The sequence below is a fragment of the Squalius cephalus genome (genome assembly GCF_949319135.1).
Source record: "Squalius cephalus genome assembly, chromosome: 19".
Lineage (NCBI taxonomy): Eukaryota > Metazoa > Chordata > Actinopteri > Cypriniformes > Leuciscidae > Squalius > Squalius cephalus.
In genome coordinates, this window is record NC_137140.1 from 12,000,853 (window position 1) to 12,020,749 (window position 19,897).

Here is a 19,897-nt window from a genome sequence, read left to right on the forward strand (position 1 = left end):
TAAAGGTTGCAGGCTTGTCCAGTGGCTTTGGTTGAACAGCCATATCATGTGACATTCCAGGAACTCCTTTACAAAAACAAGGCTTCCAGAGATCGCTGTAATATGCAGATAAAGACGTTTTGGAGACAACAAACACATGATTGCAACGATATATGATTTATCTATGTTCTTCAAGCCGTGTCGGGTATTTTCATAATAATAGATTATATTTATAATGCAACGCTAATCGACATAGCCTCTATCATTGTGCAAGAATACTATAAAATAATATATTTGCTGTCTGATTTTTTTATATCCGAAGCCACATCAGATCCAGAAGGTTATTTTAAACACTCGACTTGCGTTATAAAAGTATGTTTGGAGCAAAAACATGTTTAAAAAAATAAATAAATTGTCATGTATTGATGGTGTGCTAAGCGAACATGCTAGCTAGGTCTAAGATGCACCTGCCACCTAGTTGAGCAAATATGTTATGTTTATTAATAATTTTGAATAGTAAAGCTCACTGAAATGTTTCTTTTTTTCAAAAAGGGCATTTGATACAGTTTCCAAGAAGGTGAAGTGAGATGTTTGAACAAAGAAATGAGGGATTAAAACAGTGTGAATAGAAAGTCGTCAGTAATTATAATGAAGACAAAAAAAAGAATAATTAGAGCCATAACCAGGCCGGAGAGGTGTGAATGTGTGCAGTGAAGACTGAAACTGAATGGGGCAGTTTGCACCACAAAACAATAGAGGCAATACACTGAATGGTTGCTTAGAAGATGACAATAAACATCAGTTAGCATTTTAGAGTCTTCTCAAAATAAAATCTCCTGACATAGTTTTAAAACATTTAATACAATTCTAAGTTTTAGACTTATCATCTTCAGATTTGAAATATAATATGGTCAGACATGTGGCTTTAGCTGCAGTGCATTTCTAGATTAAAACCATGCCAACTTCAACTTTATTTTCATAAAGACTTTTCATAAAAATATGTTTCTAATAACTTTTAAAAAATTGAAGCTTTTTATAAAAAATATATAATTATGACAATAATTAATTCTGACTTTACAATAAACTGTCAAGTGTCTGCTTTCAAATGAAACCATACTTAGGCTATGCTTTTAGTGCAAATGGTTCATGAACTGTAATTTGGATATGCCATTTCTTGGGATTTTTTCAAAAGCGGGGGTGGGCTAACAAAAGGCTAACAGGTCAGCGGACTGAGGGGGCACACTTTTGAGGACTTCAAAATTCTGGGAAGCAAGGAATAGCCTACTGTATTGTGCCATCATGCCTTTTTTCATATTAAATGCACAATTTTTGCACATCTTTCCTGACAAGGTATTCTTCATTTATATACAGAAGTGATAAAACCTCTGAGTGTAACACCTCCACTCCCTGGAGGTGTTACAGTCCAAGATGGAAAAAAAATAAAAATGATGGCCCGGCTCGTAAATGCACTTTGGTACAAGGATGGTGTTTTATTTATATACAGTGAGGGGTGGTTCCCCACGGGGTGCGCAGTATATGGCTAGCCTACGAATGAATGAGAGAAAAGTGCAATTTTCACCAGTTTTGCTTGCACTTTCTTGAGCCCTAGCCTATTCGGATAGGATTAACTTTACAAGGGTAGATGGAGTAATGTAATTTTACCACAGGACGTCTGTAATAGTAATGGCCAATTCGCACGGAATAAGATATCTCAGTAAAACTAGCAGAAGTGGGAGGAGCAGGCCCAGATTAACACCGTGTAGTGCCCCTGGGTGACCACATTTGAAGTGCCCCCCACACCCCCCACAACTCAAATGCTAGTGCAACATGAACATGTCATACTAAATATCTTTATTTCCATCGAAAATTGTATGTATGTATACTACATGCAAAACTATATGTCTAAAAAAACATTGCAAACATATACCAAATAAGCAAGCCCAAGAAAGACTGTTGTAACTAAGCAACCATATCAACAGCTGAATTCAGCACCATAGAGACGGATGGCAGCAACACACATACTGAACTTTACAAGCATCTCTAAAGCAACCAGCTAAAAGAAAAAAAACATTCCACAAATTTCTTTTTGACAACATCGTCACATATTTGCACAGAAGTAATGGCAAATAAGCCTTACCTTTAGCAAAAAAAAAAATTTCTAGACTTTGTGCATGCAAAATCGTTAATTAATTCCTCAAAGTCCATTCCCTTGACTAGTTCGGATTCAATAGCCAGCATGGAGAGTGCAGACAGTCGCTTCTGTCTCATGGTTGTCCTGAGTTCATTTTTCACTCTTTTAAGTTGAGAGAATGATCTCTCTCCCTCGCAGTTGGAAACGGGCAGGGTTAAGAACAGTCTGAGTGCAACGAATACACTTGGGAAAGTAGTCTGTAGCCCATTTTTTCGTAGAATTTGCCTCATATCCTCTGGTGAACGATTTTTCTCTTCCCTCACGAAATTCTTGAACTGAAGAAGTTCATCTCCAAAGTCTCTGTCCAGGTCATGTGGATATGTGGATGAGAGCGCAGCAGCACGTTTGCGCACACAATCACAGTCTGTATCGGTATCAAACAAAACCCCAAATAGTTCATTCAAGTCCCTGTATGCATCAATGCGTTTAGAAAGACAGGACAGCAAGTTGTCAATAATCACATTATATGTTTCCACCTTAAATCGCTGACTTCCATTTAGGATCTCGTCATTCTCCGTGGACTCATCTGCAAATATTTTTCTTTTTCTCACCCGCTGTGTCTCGTGTTGATAGAAATGAGTCACACACTTCATGTCCCGTGATGACTTTTCAAACTGAGAAAATTGATCTCTGAGTGTTGCCACAAACAAATGCAGAGATTCTAGCAAACGCTGTGCAGTATCTAAGTTTATATCACGCTTCTGCAACGTGTCACTCGTGGCTTTGAACCTACTCAGCACAGTATCCCATAGATTTGCCATTATTGCAGTCTCCAATTTATCAAGTTTATGACCGAGCGCAGCAGCCTCGCGCTTTGCGTCATTTTTTTCCTCTGCATCTGTGGCGAACCTTCCCAAGGCCTCTCTTATTGCACTGTAGTTTTCTCTCAAAGCTTTGGTGGAGTCCGCTCTACAACATCTAGTTGACATCTAGTATTTGAAAGTGGTTTAAGAGTACAGCTGATCTTCAGATCCTTGTTGTTAAATATCCGACTCCAACGGTGAGGGGATGCGGCAGAAAATGCATACAGTGACTGAAGAAGATCAAAAAAATCACTCGCATCTTTACAGCTGTTGTCAATGCTGTTTACACCAACAAGATTAAGTGAATGTCCAGCACAAGGCACATAATGAATCAGAGGGTTAACTTTTTTCAGATGTGCCTGAAGACCGTTATATTTACCAGCCATATTACTGGCGTTGTCGTAACTTTGTCCCCGGCAATTTGACAAGTCTAACCCCAGATCATGAACCATTTTTATTACGCATTCAGCAAGACTTGCTCCAGTGTGGCTGTGAATAGGCTCGAAACCAATGAATCTCTCCACCACTTTCCCTTCCTCGCTGACAAATCTGAAAACGAATGTCAACTGGTCAACGTGAGACATATCAGGGGTTGAATCTACGATGACTGAGAAATACTTAGCATGCTGTAGTTCGTCTGCAATTGTTTTCTTTACTTTCTCACCCATCAAGCAAATGAACTCCTCACACACAGTGGATGACAGGTATGATGTTGTCCCTCGTCCCTTTTGACCATACTTTTCTATGTGTTCTCTTAAAAACGGATCAAACTGTGCAATAAGTTCCAGTAATCCGAGGTAATTGCCATTACTTGAAGAGCACAAAAGTTCATCATCGCCTCTGAATGCTAGGCCTCTCTCACTCAAGAATTTAATTACAGCCACAATGCGCCTCAAGACCTCCTTCCAATATTTTCCCTCAGCATCCCTCTGCCGCCTGAGCGAAGCATCCACTGTGCCCACATTTTTCGATCGGCGCAATAAATCCAACATGCTGTGTCTGTGGTTTGCACTCTTCTCATGGTCCGAAATTCGCTCAGGATGTCTCCAGTCAGAGAACCCAGACGTAAAAGCATTACATTGTGAGGATAGCAGTTTACAAGCAAAGCAGTAAACCATACCTGCTGATGGTGAGTAAATTAACCACTCTCTAGACACTACCTCGTTGTTTGGGAGGCAACAATGCAATAAATCATTGATAAGTGATCGCGTTTTACTTCCAATACCGATGTCCCGCACAGATGCTGGGTATTTAGGCGCCCTATTCTGATAGGCTGCTGGTCCTTGAGAAACAGCAACTTCCCTGACGTGGTCCGTGATAGCTCCCCATAGTTCAGGGTCCGTTGAGATGGTAAAATCCTCTGGCGGCGCCGGCGACTGCTGCACCTGATCCTCCAACCTACGTGTATTTCCATCAATCTCGTGAGCCAACCCGCCCTCATCCTCTCCGTTGCCTCCACTCTCCAGCACCTGGTTATCGTCTTTGCTCACATTAACTGCTTCAGTCGTACCGGTTGAGGCATTAGTTTCGCTGCTGCTAGTGCCTTCTGCTGGTGATGCTGATGCCTCTGTCTTTTCTTCATTTCGAAGAAAAAAACTTGATATCGCAGGTACTTTTTGAAGGGTGGCTATCTGTCTAAGCTGATGCTGCCTATCCATTTTGAATTTAATATTTTAAATTGGCGGGCTCGACTCGGACTGGGGGAGGGGGCAAATGCACTGTGACCTGTCACCTGACCCAATCGCAATTCTTTATGGATATAATTAATATTCTCTCTGTGTATATTGTATTATTAACTGTTCATTTTGTATCTGCATCTCTTCCAGCAAAATAATATATACAAAACATGAAAAATATTTTAAAGTCTAGTCATTCTCTTAATCACTTGGTGCCCCCCTATTGGCTGGTGCCCCAGGGCACTCGCCCAATCCCGTCTATGGATAATCCGGCCGTGGGGAGGAGTAACTCGATTTGCACATCGCCATCACCCTCCTGTCACCATTTGTGTATTAGGTTGCTTCCTGATATCACGTGCGCAAACAACCTATATTTATATAGTTTTGTCCGGTAGAACGATGTATTAATTAACTTCAGATTGGATTGTGTTGGGAATAGGCACTTACCTAACTCTAAAAGATATTTTGTACCTCTAACAAGTGCTTTCGATCTTCTTTCTGATCTGAAGGGTATGTGTGAGTTTTGCCACAGACTTGTCCCAGCGTTTAGAACGCAACTGAATGCTTTTTCAAGCGTCTCCATACTTGAAAAACTGCGGAAAACTACTTTTAAACAGGAAATCACAAAATATTTACGTACATATTTACAGCGGGTCTATTCGCACAGGATTACCTGAGGTAATTTTCCCGGAACTTTTTAATGAAGGTAAAAGTCGCCGTAATCTTTACTGACATTGTCCGTAATGGTTACTGAGATGGCACATCTGGACAGGACTAAAATCACAGAGAAGCTCTGGTAATTATTACTTTACCCCACCTCTCCATGTTAAACTAGTCCCATCCGAATAGGGCTTTGGACACATGTGGGCTTTTCACACTGCGCTTAACCCTGGGTTATCGTCATTCTAAACACCGCTTTTAACCCGGGCTGAAGGAATTTTTCACACTTGTAATTTTTTTTACCCGGGGTTATGAAACCCTGCTCCGGAACAGGGTTAGCACCGCTTTTGCAGTGTTAAACTGTCAAAATCGCATTGCGGTGCCAAACTTTTACAGTGTGAAATGATGCGGTGTTAGAATGTTAAAGCTAAACAGACAACCAATCACATACATATTTGCGTACTTTGTACAGTCACGGAAACACTGTACATTGTATATAAACAGTAAATTCAGTGGTTGAGAGAAAAAATGTCAAATGCTGACAGAAAATGTGCAAATTTGAGCGAAGAAGAGACTGTTTCATTCTTATATTTATAGTCCAAAGTATCCATTCAGTATAAACTCCATAGTACAGTTGGCAATGCTACAGCTTTTATGTAAACAGGTCACATGCTGCGTTCATCCAATCAATGACACTGACCCCGTAAATGTGCAAATTAAAACGTTAACCCAGGGTTTAGGAATGTATAGTGTGAAACGGCAGTTTATGAATACCTGAATACCACGTTTGAGCTTCCGCAAGACCTAATGAAGTTCATTCTTGTGTTACGCAGCACGTTTGAGCTTCAGGAAGAACCAATGAGGTTCATTCTTGTGTTACTCAGCACATTTGAGCTTCCACAAGAACTAATGAAGTTCATTTTTGTGTTATGCAGCATGTTTGAGCTTCTGCAAGAACCAATGAGGTTCATTCTCGTGTTACGCAGCAAGTGTGAGCTTCAGCAAGAACCAATGAGGTTCATTCTCATGTTACGCAGCACGTTTGAGCTTCAGCAAGAACCAATGATGTTTATTCTCGTGTTACGCAGCACATTTGAGCTTCAGCAAGAACCAGTGAGGTTCATTCTCGTGTTACGCAGCAAGTTTGAGCTTCAACAAGAACCAATGAGGTTAATTTTCGTGTTACGCAGCACATTTGAGCTTCCGCAAGAACTAATGAAGTTCATTCTTGTGTTACGCAGCACGTTTGAGCTTCAGCAAGAACCAATGAGGTTCATTCTTGTGTTACTCAGCACGTTTGAGCTTCCACAAGAACTAATGAAGTTCATTTTTGTGTTACGCAGCATGTTTGAGCTTCTGCAAGAACCAATGAGGTTCATTCTCGTGTTACGTAGCAAGTGTGAGCTTCTGCAAGAACCAATGAGGTTCATTCTCGTGTTACGTAGCAAGTGTGAGCTTCAGCAAGAACCAGTGAGGTTCATTCTCTTGTTACTGCTAAGCATGAACACTAGGGGAAGATATAGATAGAGAATAGAAAATAGAGAGCTTGAGTTGAGCTTGAGCTTGAATACAGAGGTTGCACCAACTAGTGGACTTTAATGCTCAGCCATGACACTTTAAGCGTCGACTAGTCGCTGGTCATGGCCTATAGAGGGCACAACAGGATAAGAAATCTTGGAAGTCCACTTTAAAGCTCCATGTCCAAACAGTTAAAATGACAAATAAATGCATACTCTGAGAGTGCTTCACAAGATGTTTGATTATGCTATAGATGCTCAAAATTAATCGAGAGAATGCACGTTTTAAACAGCTTATTGTACACCTAAGTTTATTTGCCGTTCTAAACTAATGGGTGCTACATTGTAGATTGTGATGTGTGTGCGTTAAAATGCAGCATCCATTAGTTTAGAGTGGCGATTCATTTACGTGTACAATAGACAGAGAATCATTCAGTAGCGCAGAAATATAAAAGCTCTTCCAAACTTTATAATGTCAGTGAATAGAGGACGAAATTTTGAAGCCCAAAAAAGTCTATTCATCCATCATAAACGTACTCCACACAGCTCTGAGGGGTTAATAAAGGCCTTCTGAAGCAAAGTGATGCGTTTGTGTAAGAAAAATATCCATATTAAAAACTGAAATAAAGCTTCCGGCAGACGGCCTACACACACCGGCTTACGCCAAAAGTGTAATCCCTGACACGATGTTGAAGTAGCGTAAACTTTAAACTTTGATGCCTCTCACGGTTCAAACAAATAGGGCTGGGCAACAAACTCAAACTTTTGAACAGTATGAAGTTTTAAAATGAAAACGTACTAGTGTAACATAAGGATTTTTTTAAATACTGATTTAATTTGATTTGTAACAACCTTATTACAATGTCTTATTATTCTAACTGAATTTATTATTCCTATATTTTTATCTTTATGTACAATAATTGAATTTGTATGTGATGCCTTGATACGTTACTATCTCTTGTACAGCCAGTGACCATTATTCATCTGGTCATGTGATATCAACATGGAAGCCACCATGAGGGAGGGACACCTTTATAAAGAATAAAATAGCTTTTGCTAACTATGTATGACTAAAATCTACTGGTGCGTGGACATCATACAATAAGTGCCACTCATTCGTAAATAAAAGAAATGTGTTTTTGTTGTTTTGTTTTTCTGGATGGAATGAAGAGGGCAGTAAAGCTGGATCTCACACACTTTATCACAATCAGTACTGAATTACAGGCGATGTTGATAATTTATGATCATTCATCATTCAGTAAAGTAGAGTTCCTTAAGCAGATTTAATTTTGCATATTGTGTTTTTTTTTATGCATTTCTACACCAAAGAACCAATGGTAAATAATACATGTACAATAGTAAAAACACATAAATACTTTGTAAGGGTAATAGAGAAGCGCACGGCACGTTTGAAGCAGATTAATATTAATAAACAAACATGAGGACAGTCTCTTACCTGACAGCCCTTTTTATGGTGAAATCCCACAACTACGATGTGCAGCACCGGTTCCTCTTTGCACTGCGACTCCATACGCTCTATTACAATCAGATCAGAGTTCAAAAGAGAAGAAATAAAAAGTAAAATATTTGTTTAATGTGTGGAGCCTATAACTTCCGCACTCTTGACCGTCAGCCCATGTCACGCGATGCTCCGCCTCCAGGACAAACAAACACACCAGACGAAAAGCCGTCATAGTGACTGCCGAGAGAGGGCGCGCCATGGCTCGAATAGATAGATCATCCATCAATCCATCTAGCCATCCATTTTCCAAAGCGCTTATCCTGTGTTGGTGGCCAGTTCATTACTGTCTCAAATATCATATAACATTGATATTTTTATTCATATTTTGAGTGAGTAAGTGACAAAATAAAAACCGTATAACAAGAACACTTCCCAGCAAACACACGAAGTCGCCAGGATAGTAGTCCTTGTTTAGTCTATATGACAACGTTTTGTATTGATATAGGGCCTATTTTGTACATTTTGTGGTTTACATGCAGAAACATGCTTTCATTTATTTTGGAGTTGTCCTCATTCAATTTGTTTTTTGGTCAGATTTATTTTCTTTTATTAATGCTCACATCATTCAACTGTGTTTTATATGGCTTTATTTGTATTTTTTTAGAGTGTTTGCTCGTCATCTGCAATACGTCTATAGGACGTTTCCTGACAGATGTCAAATAGACATTTAGAAAATGTCTTTAAGATGTTTATGATTTAGAATGTATGTAAAACTGACATCTTAAAGACGTTTATCAGATGTTTGTACACAGCAGATGGTTTCCAGATGAAGTGATCTTTAACAGACATCTTGCAGACGTATGTGTGCTATCTGTGTAAAAACATCTCAGTCTCAGAAAAAAAACTGTTTTACATACATTAAAACTTGTGGTGGGCCGTTATCGGCGTTAACGTGCTGCGTTAACGTGAGACTCTTATCGGGCGATAAAAAAAATATCGCCGTTAATCTATTCTCAAAGTTGGTTTGGGAGCTGGGTCTATACTACGCAAGCTATGACGACTTTCACCTTGATATTTTAGCGCGGATGTATAGCAGAATTGGGTAACACTTTAGAATACTGTTCCTTCATTAATGAATAACTACACAGGAACAAATGAGTAATGCATTAGTAACACTCTAGTAACTACTATTAACTAACAAGAAACTCTGATTAACGAATTAGTAAGTAATAGCACTCAGTCGGATGTGGTAGTTCACTATTAGCTAATCAATAACTACTATTTTTCATACCTCACTGAAGACTAAGAACTACTATACAGGTTAATAAATATTTATAATGCACAATGTTTAATATAAGGTAATGGTAGCCCATTAGTAATGAATCAAGTGTTACTACATCATTCTAAAGGAACTACTAATAATTTGGATCAGTATTCTAAAGTGAAAAACATGATAACAACCTAATATTGACTGAAGTCATTGTAAGCTTTGTTGGATTACATATTTTATTAAATGTTTAATTTAGTTTGCAACAGTAAAAGTTGAGTATATTGAAGTTAGCATTTTAAGGTTAGGTTAGGATAATGGTATCAAGAGTCTCCTTTCCTGCCAGACCTGAACTCTCTATTGTGTTTTAAATGAATCAGATCACTGAGATTCTCACCTTTCAGAGCCCAGACGTTGAATAGTTAGGTTGATTGACTTTCTCCTTATTGTCTTTAACGGCTCTTTGAGTCCCAGTATCACTCAGACTGATGGGATTAGCACACGAATGATTCGTCTATGCAATTTGCAATGCAATAGACTGTTATGCTGATTGAATTAGGATGGGTAACACGCTGGGGTCTGGGGCAGGTTTCCTTAACCTGTATACCTAATTTGCATGCTTTGTTCAACCTCACTGTAAATCCCTCCCCCTAAATGTATATAAATTTGCAAGGCAACTCTCTTGAGTTAGTCTTGATGATGATGATGAACTACAGACTACTTGGAAGAATAAATCTCTTCTGCTTATAAGATCCATCTCAAGTCTCCTGGTCTCTGCTTTGAAGAAAGAAAAACTTTACAACAGATGGTGCCGTGACCCGGATGGAGAAGAAGGAAACTCAAAGAACTGAATCTTGAAACTTCAAGCTTTCCAGCTTCCTCCAGATTGAAAACTTCAAGCTCAAAGATCTCAACAAAGCTGACTGAGTTCCAGACTGAATCTTGAAACTTCAAGCTCAAAGATCTCAACAAAGCTGACTGAGTTCCAGACTGAATCTTGAAACTTCAAGCTCAAAGATCTCAACAAAGCTGACTGAGTTCCAGACGAATGTTTTCTGTACAACCAACGATTCGGTGAGTTTCACTCCATTTCAAAGAACCAATGCAGACCAGAACAAATGTTTTCCTCTGCGCCGTTCAGAGAAGTAGTTAACAAACAGCTGTAGAGTTTAGTTAACTAAAGATAAGCCTCTAAAAAGTTTTTTCTTTTAGAGATGAAATTGATCCTCTGTTGTTGGCAGGGAAGATTAACAGTTACATGTTAATATTGTTTGTACCTTTGTAAGCTAGAGAAGATTTAGCCTCATGTGCTAATAAGATTGTACCCTCTGTTTGCAAGACAGTAGAGAGAAGTTTTTTTTTTTTTTTAGTGTTTGTTTGTGGTAACAGAAAGTCACAAAATGGTTAGAAGGAATGCTAGGCTGATTTCCACAACGGAGAAAGGTGGATTAGCTAGCCCGTTATGGACAGACAATGAGTTTAAGTCCTTGTTAGGAGAATGCATGGACACAATCGTGACTGAGAAAGTCAGATTGAATTTAACAAAGAAATTTGGCATTGATGCAGTCAAAGTTTGGTCAATTGAAGATTGTAAGAAGGTACTAGGAGCAAGTATTCGCAAGAACGATATGAAAGCCATTATCTGTTGTCACAGAGAATTTAGCTTATCCATTGCACAAGAACAAGCTCAGTGCATTGCTACGTTAAACGATCAGAACAAACAATTGCAGACTCACATGTCCTGTCTCAAGACAAAGGTGGGCCATAACAAAGCCTCAACCAAATGTGATTTAGAAGACCAACAGTCAGATGAAAGCTATCCTGATTTACAGTCTTTTGATAGAATAGAGGACAATGTCAATGCAGATGTAAATGCAGTTGAAGTGTGCGTAGCTAAACAAAAGCCTCAGGGAAAAGGTGTTGATACAGTTCCATTTGCAACCCCCATATTGCAGCCACAAGCAGTCAAAACATCTTTAGGTCCTAAAGATATTGAGAGAATTGCTGAAAGTTTGCCATCAGTGCAAAGAAATTTTTCTGAGTTTAGGAGAGAGTTGTCCAAAAAGATGCGACTCTATGATATGACTCTAGCTGAAGTCACCCAGCTAATATTACAGATCTTGACTGATTCAGAATTCAATGATTTTGAAAGTGCTGTAAACAATTCTGAACTGCAACAAGCCAGTAAAGATGAATTGAGAGAGGAAGTTCTGAAAGTGTTAAAGGACATTGTTGGACCGAAAGTGGATTGGTTGAAAATTACTAGTTGTGTACAGAAGAAGGATGAAACTGTTTGTGAGTACACAGAAAGATTTTGCCAGACCGCTGCCGCTTACAGCGGGATTGCCGACACTCCAGAGAAAGTGTTAGGTCATAATGGTCCTCTAGTTCGCGCATGGTCCGATGGTCTTTTGTCAGAACATAGAAATGCATTGCCTTTCTTAGATCTTACATGGTCAAATAGAACCCTGAAAGACAACTTGGACAGTTTAGCTATTTGGGAAAGAGACTTTGATGTCAAGGCAAGAGTAAAAATTGCAGCAGCATCCTTTAAGGTTAACTCAGAGAAGCCAAAGAAACGCAAAAGTCCTAGAGAAGCCAGTTGTTCTTACTGTGGCAAGCACGGACATTTTGGAAAAGAATGTCGAAAAAATAAAAATAACTTAAGACAAGTTAACAATGTTATGCAGCTCTTACTACATTTGTTTGCTACTTTAAAGCAGCCCCTCCCCTCCTCGTTAAACTTGTGGGGCAACTTGATACGGTGTTAACCATTTAGGCTGTGAGTGCTTAATTTCCCCAGTAACTCACAACAAAGATGAAAGACTTATTTTTTGTTTAATAGAACAAAAGGAAAGTGACTGTCACAGCCTTTGTTTGGGGGACATTCAGAAAACTCACAGCCATAAATGTTACACTGCAGAACACTACAATCAGACCTCCATGCTCTATATGATGTCTATTAAGACTGATGTTTCACTGGAGAATGAAAATGTGCCAATTTTCTCACACACTGTACAGTGTGTACACAACACAGGGACAGAATAGGACACGGTTCAGTGAGGGCCCTGGAAAGAACTGATGCAACAGGCGTCGGGGGCCAATCCAGGGTGAAGACAACCTCATAGGCCTTTCCCCATTTTGTCCATCCTTACCTCACTTGTCCATTAGGTGTCTCAAATCAATTAAGAAATAGGGAAAGAATGAAACAACAACACTAGACTCTGAAAACGCTACAACCCTAGTGTTTGGACAAATACTGCTCTGTCGTCTTTTGTTTTCTTTCTTCCTCTGTGCAGATAAACACTTGATGGCTCTCCTGAGACCCATAGGCAAAGACCTCCTCACCTGCATATGAAGCCACAACCTCAAGAAAACAACTAGACCCACTGCCGAGCCAACCAACACAGAAGAAAAATACACAACGCAGAGACATACGAAACCTTCAGTCATCCATCGACATGATCAAGACTACAAGCCTGCACCATTGCATGAGTGCTGCACCGGGTTAATGTCAAGTTAACCAACAAGCAATCTTGATCTTTCAACAAAATTACACACCAGATGACTGAAGATAATTCTTCATGGTTCAGAAACTTGTTCACGAGAATAAAAAAAAAAAAAAAAAAAAAAAAAAAACACAACGCAGAGAAATCACGGACCCTAATTGCATGTTCGTTTCTGTGTCAACATGCAAGTACAGAAAATCAACACAGAACATGTGCGACTTATGGAAGAATGAAGTCCATGCATGAATACTGCTGGTCTGCCGTTTCTTTGTTTTATTGTTTTACAGGTATGTGTGTATGCCATGATGTCTTCACAAGCAGCATCCTGGTATAAAACGTCACCTCAGATTTCCATGAACAAACCTCATGAGGGACGAGTCATCAGAGCGACTCTACGTGACAAATGGACTCTACAGGAAACAGACTTCACAGCTATTCAGGCGCCATGGATTTTCAAGACTTCCACTCTTATGCTACATGGTTTTCTGTGTAATCATGTAGTTTATACGACATTTTACACCCTGCGTCGTATGTGTCAACAGTTATGGTTTTGAGAAGAACTATGACACTCATGTAAATCAAGGACACAACACAGAATAAGTTATACGTGCCTGTAACTTTTTCAAGTTACAAGAATTAAACGTTTAAGTGTTTAAATTTGTATTTTGTGAGAGTTATTTTAAGAACTCTCAAAGAGGGGACTGAAGGGTTAAAATTTAAGAATATGTTTTCAGATATGCTTCCTTACATAACATCACGGTGAAGAATACTGATTTTAGCATTTGAGGTTTTAATTTAGATAGTATATAAACTGAGAAAGTGATTATTGAGTTTACAGCAAGATATTCCTGCCTGACCTGTTTTTCCTTTGTAAGTTAAATGAGTCAGATCACGGAGACGCTAACCTATTGTCTTTAATGGCCCTTGGAGCAAGAGCCACAGTCCAGACGTTGAATCGTTAGGTTGATTGACTTTCACCTTTTGTCTTTAACGGCTCTGGGATGGCTCTTGGAATTGGAGCTCCTGGCCAGTATCAGCATGTGAATATGCTGATTCAATTGGACTCAGAGTAGGGTGTGTTCCTACTTCATTTGCATGCTTTGTTCAGAGTCTCCACCTCTATGTAATCCCTCCCCCTTGGAATGTATATAACTACAATGCATACTGTATTAGAGTTAGATCATGTTGGAAGTTTCTACAGCTGCGTACGGAGGAGTTCTCAATAAAGAATAACTTCTGTTGAACGTGATCCCGACTGTCTCCTGGTCTCTGCTTTGAAGAAAGAAAAACTTTACAACAGCTTTAAAGGCTTTTGTAAGGTTTTGGATAGTAATGAATCAAGTGTTACTACATCTTTCTAAAGGAACTACTAATTATTTGGATCAGTATTCTAAAGTGAAGATCATGGGAACACACTAGTAATGACTAAAGTGTTACCAAATCCATTGGAAGGAATTGCTATTCAAAATCTTACAAAAATCTCAAAAGCTTACAATGACTTCAGTCAATATTAGGTAGTTATCATGTTTTTCACTTTAGAATACTGATCCAAATAATTAGTTCCTTTAGAATGATGTAGTAATACTTGAGTCATTACTAGTGGGTTACCATTACCTTTTATTATAAATTATGCATTATTCATGTTAATTATGAACCTGTAGATAGTAGTTCTCTGGGAGGTATGAAAAAAATAGTAGTTATTGATTAGCTATAGTGAACTACTACATTCATCTGAGCGCTATTGCTTACTAATTTGTTAACCAGAGTTTCTTGTTAGTTAATAGTAGTTACTAGAATGTTAATAATTCGCTACTAGTTTGTTCCTGTGTAATTATTCATTAATGAAGGAACAATATTCTAAAGTGTTACCCAGAATTGCACTGTAGGGGGCTTCGAACCTGTGTGTAGTATGCCTACTGTGAAATTACCACATCAAACCAAACGTGACGTGCTAACATGGATGCAGCTATGAAGCCGCCGGGTTTGTTTCGGGAAAAATTTATTTCTCAGATTCTCAGATCGGATAGCTATGATTTATCAAAACGATTCCATTTACACCTGGTCACATAAATGTGTTTTTACGAAACGGATTTAAATCCGATCTTCAATTCCCGCGCTATATGCAGATTTAATGGAGTGCACGTCACCGAAAGCAAGATATTAGGCTAACTGCATTTTATTGATCATCAGCTAAAATTTCAAAACCAAAGACCGCAATAAGAGAGAGCAGCAGCATCTCTGGTAAGATCATTTTGTTTATTTACTTTTAATGATGATGATTGTGTGTTAAGCGTCTGTGACTTACTTTCACTTTGATTTGCGTTAGTTTGCACGTTGGCTTGATGAATAGATGCTCAGCTTCTCATCTGCGGTCATGCTTGTTGCAGTAGCGTCGTCATATCTGGCTATAACAATACATATAGCCTATTACACGCTCTCACACGTTTATTATTTTTTTTTTTAGCATTTTTGAGGGGAGTACAATTTACATGTGGTTTCAACAACCAGATGCATTTACACTTGTCCAGTTTCGTCTGTCACTCTTAGAAAAAAGGGTTCATTGGGGTTCTATATAGAACCATAGGGTTCTTTACTCAACTCCAAAGAACCTTTTATGCTAAAAAGGTTCTATAATGACAAGAAAGAACCCTTTTGGCACAAAGGTTCTTTAGGCTATTATTCATTCATATATTACATTATTCTGCAACATTTTGTAGTTGTAATTAAATTATTGTTTATTAAACTGTTGTAGTAGGCCTAACTTAATATCACATTTTAATCATGCTGATTTTTGTAGGAGAAAAACTGAAATGGCACTCTTCGTGTGATATTGATTAACTACATAAAATGATATAAATATATACATTTTCTAACCCCCATATCTTGAATTTTGTGATCATTCACATGCATTCATAAATGCATTTGAATGCACTGAATAATGCAGTGAAAGAACGCACTCAAAATGCACGCACACACACACTAGTAGCCTAGACTTCATCATGTAACATTACATTAGCCTAGATGCGTGCACTCTGTAGGCACGATTTGTTTAGTTTTTGAAATACTTGATAATGTTAAAGCGCACATCATTAAAAATACAATATTATCGCAGACGATTTAGCTATATCGCACACCCCTACTTATCGTCATCATCATCATCATTATTATCATCATAACAAGAAATTACTCAGTACAAAAACAAACGGGCTCATTCTAAGCCATTTATAGCTGAATAGTCTTTCGTCTTGTCTTACTTAGCCTTGTTTGCTGCTCTTTCATTTCATTCTTTGTCATTTATGTGAAATTATTGTACCGCAACTAAACAATTTTGCATTATGGATTTAAATTTTTAATCTGTTGAACAGCAAACATAAACAAAAAGAAGTAATAAACTCATTATTTTCATTAATTGTAACAAAGTAAACCATTTGTTTGCATTTGCGCGAGCATCACGCAGCGCGGTCTACACTCAAAAAAATGAACTAAGAAGGTTGTGCACTTTACATAATATATTTATATTTAGTTTACTTATAATAATTGTGTTTGTTGACTTGAAATGTTTTTTCTATTAAGGTCCACGTAATTATGTCTCAACTTAACAGTACAAAATCCTAACGTGTTGTCTAAACACAAACCATTTATGTTAAGTAAAAAATTCTTACATCCAGAGGGTGTCAGTATAGTGCGACGCCAACTGCCATTTTGCCCTAACTTAATTTGATTGTGTTCAATCTGCTTAATATGTAAAATTTAAGTTTACTTAATCCGTTTGTGTTGGATTACATGAATGATTTGTGTTGCATTAACTGAAACTGGGCAGTGCTTGTTAGTTCCCAGCATGCTTTGCATATGGTTGAATTAAGAGAGAATAAATGTTAAAATTAAGTGTTATTTTATGTTTTTTTGAGAAAATGAGAAAAGGGGAAGACTTGATAGTGTGTAATTGTGTTTAATGTTCAATTACATTGGAATTATTAGAACCATTCAAATTACAGTGGGTTACCATTGTGGAGAAGTGTGGAGCATTTTGTTTGGCTGTGGACTGATTTGGTTACTTTTAACTGCTTTGGTTTAAGTAGCATGTAAATCTTAGCATTTAAAGGGATACTTCAGGATTTAGCATTAAGCTTTGTATTAGTAGAAAACCTGTAGTATTTTCGAATTACCATGCTTTCCACCCTCATATCCCCCTGAGACAAGAGATTTATGTATTTTTTGTCTGGAAAAAATCCTCCGATGACGCAAAAATCGTCATTTTGCGTCATCGGAGGATTTTCTGGCCAGAGGCTAAAGACTACAGCCAGTAGATGGCGTTGTTCCGCATGTTTTCAGCCCGCCCATAGAGGGTTGGATCTCACTCACAGAATGTACACAGTGTCAGCCGTCTTTCTTTGGAAGCTAAGCTAACAGGCTCTTGTTCTGTGGAGAAAGCTGAATAGTAGGAGAAAGCTGAGTAAGTAGGGGTTACCATCCTCCTTTTCCCGGACTTGTCCGGCGGGCGAGATCGTTCAAAATGTACGGGATTCAGCTTTTGCGTTTTGCGGTCGCCATTCATTGTTTACATGCACACCTTTTGTTTCAATCTAACTGAATTCATTCCGATTGGTGAATCTGAATGTAGTGTTTACATGAACGCTAAACAAGTGATCGGTTGATGTGCGTTTTACCATTGCTAAGAAAATTCCCGCTACTCCGTGAGAGATGCGAGACCCGGCGCGTCTCAGTAATGACGCCACTGGCCTTGCGCCGTTCTCCCGCGGCCGTCAGCCTCGTCCTGCTCGCCACAGTAAACATAATGAATGAATGGCGACTGTAGAACGCAAAAGCCGAATCCCGGACATTTTGGGCGATCTCTAAATCCCTGGCAAACTCATCACGTAGGCTAGCCTTGTTGTTTGTTTTCAACTGCGCTCCCTTACCGGTAGGCGTGGCCTCCTAAGGCAGCGAAGCAAGTGCATTCTGGGAGTTGTTGTCTTTCATCCACATAAGCCAAAAATACATTTTCTGGCTTTTCTCAGTCTAGAAAGCTCCAAATTCAAAAAATTCTTCACATTTCTTCTACTTAAATGACCTATTTTAAATACACATTCATCTTCCCAGAGGTGAAGTATCCCTTTAACATCTCGTAATAATGACTTAACATCTCATAATAATGAGAAACTTTCTCATAATGAGAAACTCATTTTCTCATTCTGCAGATGAGCAGAATTTTCTCATTCTGCTTTTCTCATTCCGCTTTCGGCAGAATTCAAATGAGCCATTTTAATCTAGATTAATCTAGATTAATTCCAAGATTACAGTGAGATAAATCTAGATAAAAAAAAAAAAAACTATGCCCACCACTAATTAAAACTTAAACATCTTAAAGACATCTTCTAAATGTCTATATGACATCTAACAAGAAACGTCTCAGAGGCATATTACATATGAGCAAACACTCTAAAATATACATTTTGCAGATGTAAATGGAGACATCAAATAGATGTGAGATGTAGGCTACTTGTGCTATCAGGGTACATTGTGACGACGACATCAATTAGTCGTCATTTGGTCAGTGTGACTAATTTATGGCAACGTTGTGAGGATGTCGTGGTAGAGTTCCATTTTTTTTAGAATCTTGGCTAACGTTCCACAAATGTTGTGGGCATGTCCTCAAACGTCGTCGCTAGTTAATCCCATGGAGAACGTTGTAGCAGCGTGGTCCCCTGGTCTTCAGATAATAGACTATAGGCTGTATCAATGTATTTTATTTACAAGTGCCATATGTGATATTAATTTGTCATGAATGACATTCTATTTATACAAGCTGCAGAGATATTCAAAAAGCTTTTCTTCATTCAATTGAAACAAAATTATAGCTATAATTAAATTGTAGGCTAAAAATTATTTTCATTATTTTATTTTAATTTAAGTGTCATGTTTCTGATTTTTATTAGTTAAGTAGACAATTGATTTATATTTAAATATTCAGAAACTGGTATACCATTTTTGTTCAACTATCATTGTAGATTAAAATAAAAGACTGAGAAATCAGCCTATGTCACCATTATGTTCAGTTCATAGACTTTCAGTTGTTTTTATTCATCGCCTGTGTTTCCCTGTCTGTTTCCCGCCACCAATCGTTACCATGGACACTGATCACCTTCCTCACAGCTGCCTGTCATTTGTGTTCATCACCACTGTGTATTTAGTTCCTGCCTGTATTCAGTTCAGTGTCCGCGCTGAATGAAACTCTATGAAGACTCTGAGAGGAGAGAGGAGAGAGGAGAGAGGAGAGAGGAGAGAGGAGAGAGGAGAGAGGAGATGTTTTAATTTGAGTTGTTAGTCAGGAGTTTGTAGGTGTAAATGGTCCATTTCAAAGATAGGTGGCGGTAATGCACAATTATAAGTCTGCGATCCGCCGTAAAGCAACAAGAAGTTCAGTGTCCGGTATTGTTTCTCCTGTTCCTGAGTTTGTTATTAAAGCCTTTGAGATTGTCCTCATCTTCTTCTTCATTGTGACAAGCTGTGACAGCCTATTCCAAATGCTGAATGCATGTTTCACGTTTTTCAGTGTTAAATAAAATGATTTTTACGCACTCTTTTAATGGAGTGAGCGAAGTAGGCCTACACTAAAAAAATCTGTTGGATTAAAAAAAAAAAGTACATCGGTTGCACATTTATTTTATGGTTTCTCAACATAATTGATCTATGTTCTTGTTGCCTAATTTATGTAGGGCCTATGTCAAATGAACATGTTTTTTATGTTGTTTTTATGCTTTTTGTCACGTGACCTTGTGTTAATTTAACATGACTTATGTTTAAATGAAAGCTTTATCCAGTAAAGTGGTGTT

General features: G+C 38.3%; 1 protein-coding gene across 3 annotated transcripts in view; it reads right to left on the reverse strand.

Annotated features, from left to right (window-relative positions):
- avl9 (AVL9 homolog (S. cerevisiase)) overlaps positions 1–8,504 on the reverse strand; it is a 60,000-nt gene extending 51,496 nt beyond the window's left edge. For 2 of the 3 annotated variants that reach the window (XM_079851255.1, XM_079851256.1), the window contains exon 1: positions 8,283–8,485. In XM_079851255.1, coding sequence (XP_079707381.1) covers positions 8,283–8,357 — 75 coding nt within the window. In that variant the 5' untranslated portion in view covers positions 8,358–8,485. Of the gene's footprint in view, positions 1–8,282 lie in introns of all 3 variants that reach the window. The other variant, XM_079851254.1, reaches the window with a different exon arrangement.
- Between the last annotated feature and the right edge of the window lie 11,393 nt (positions 8,505–19,897).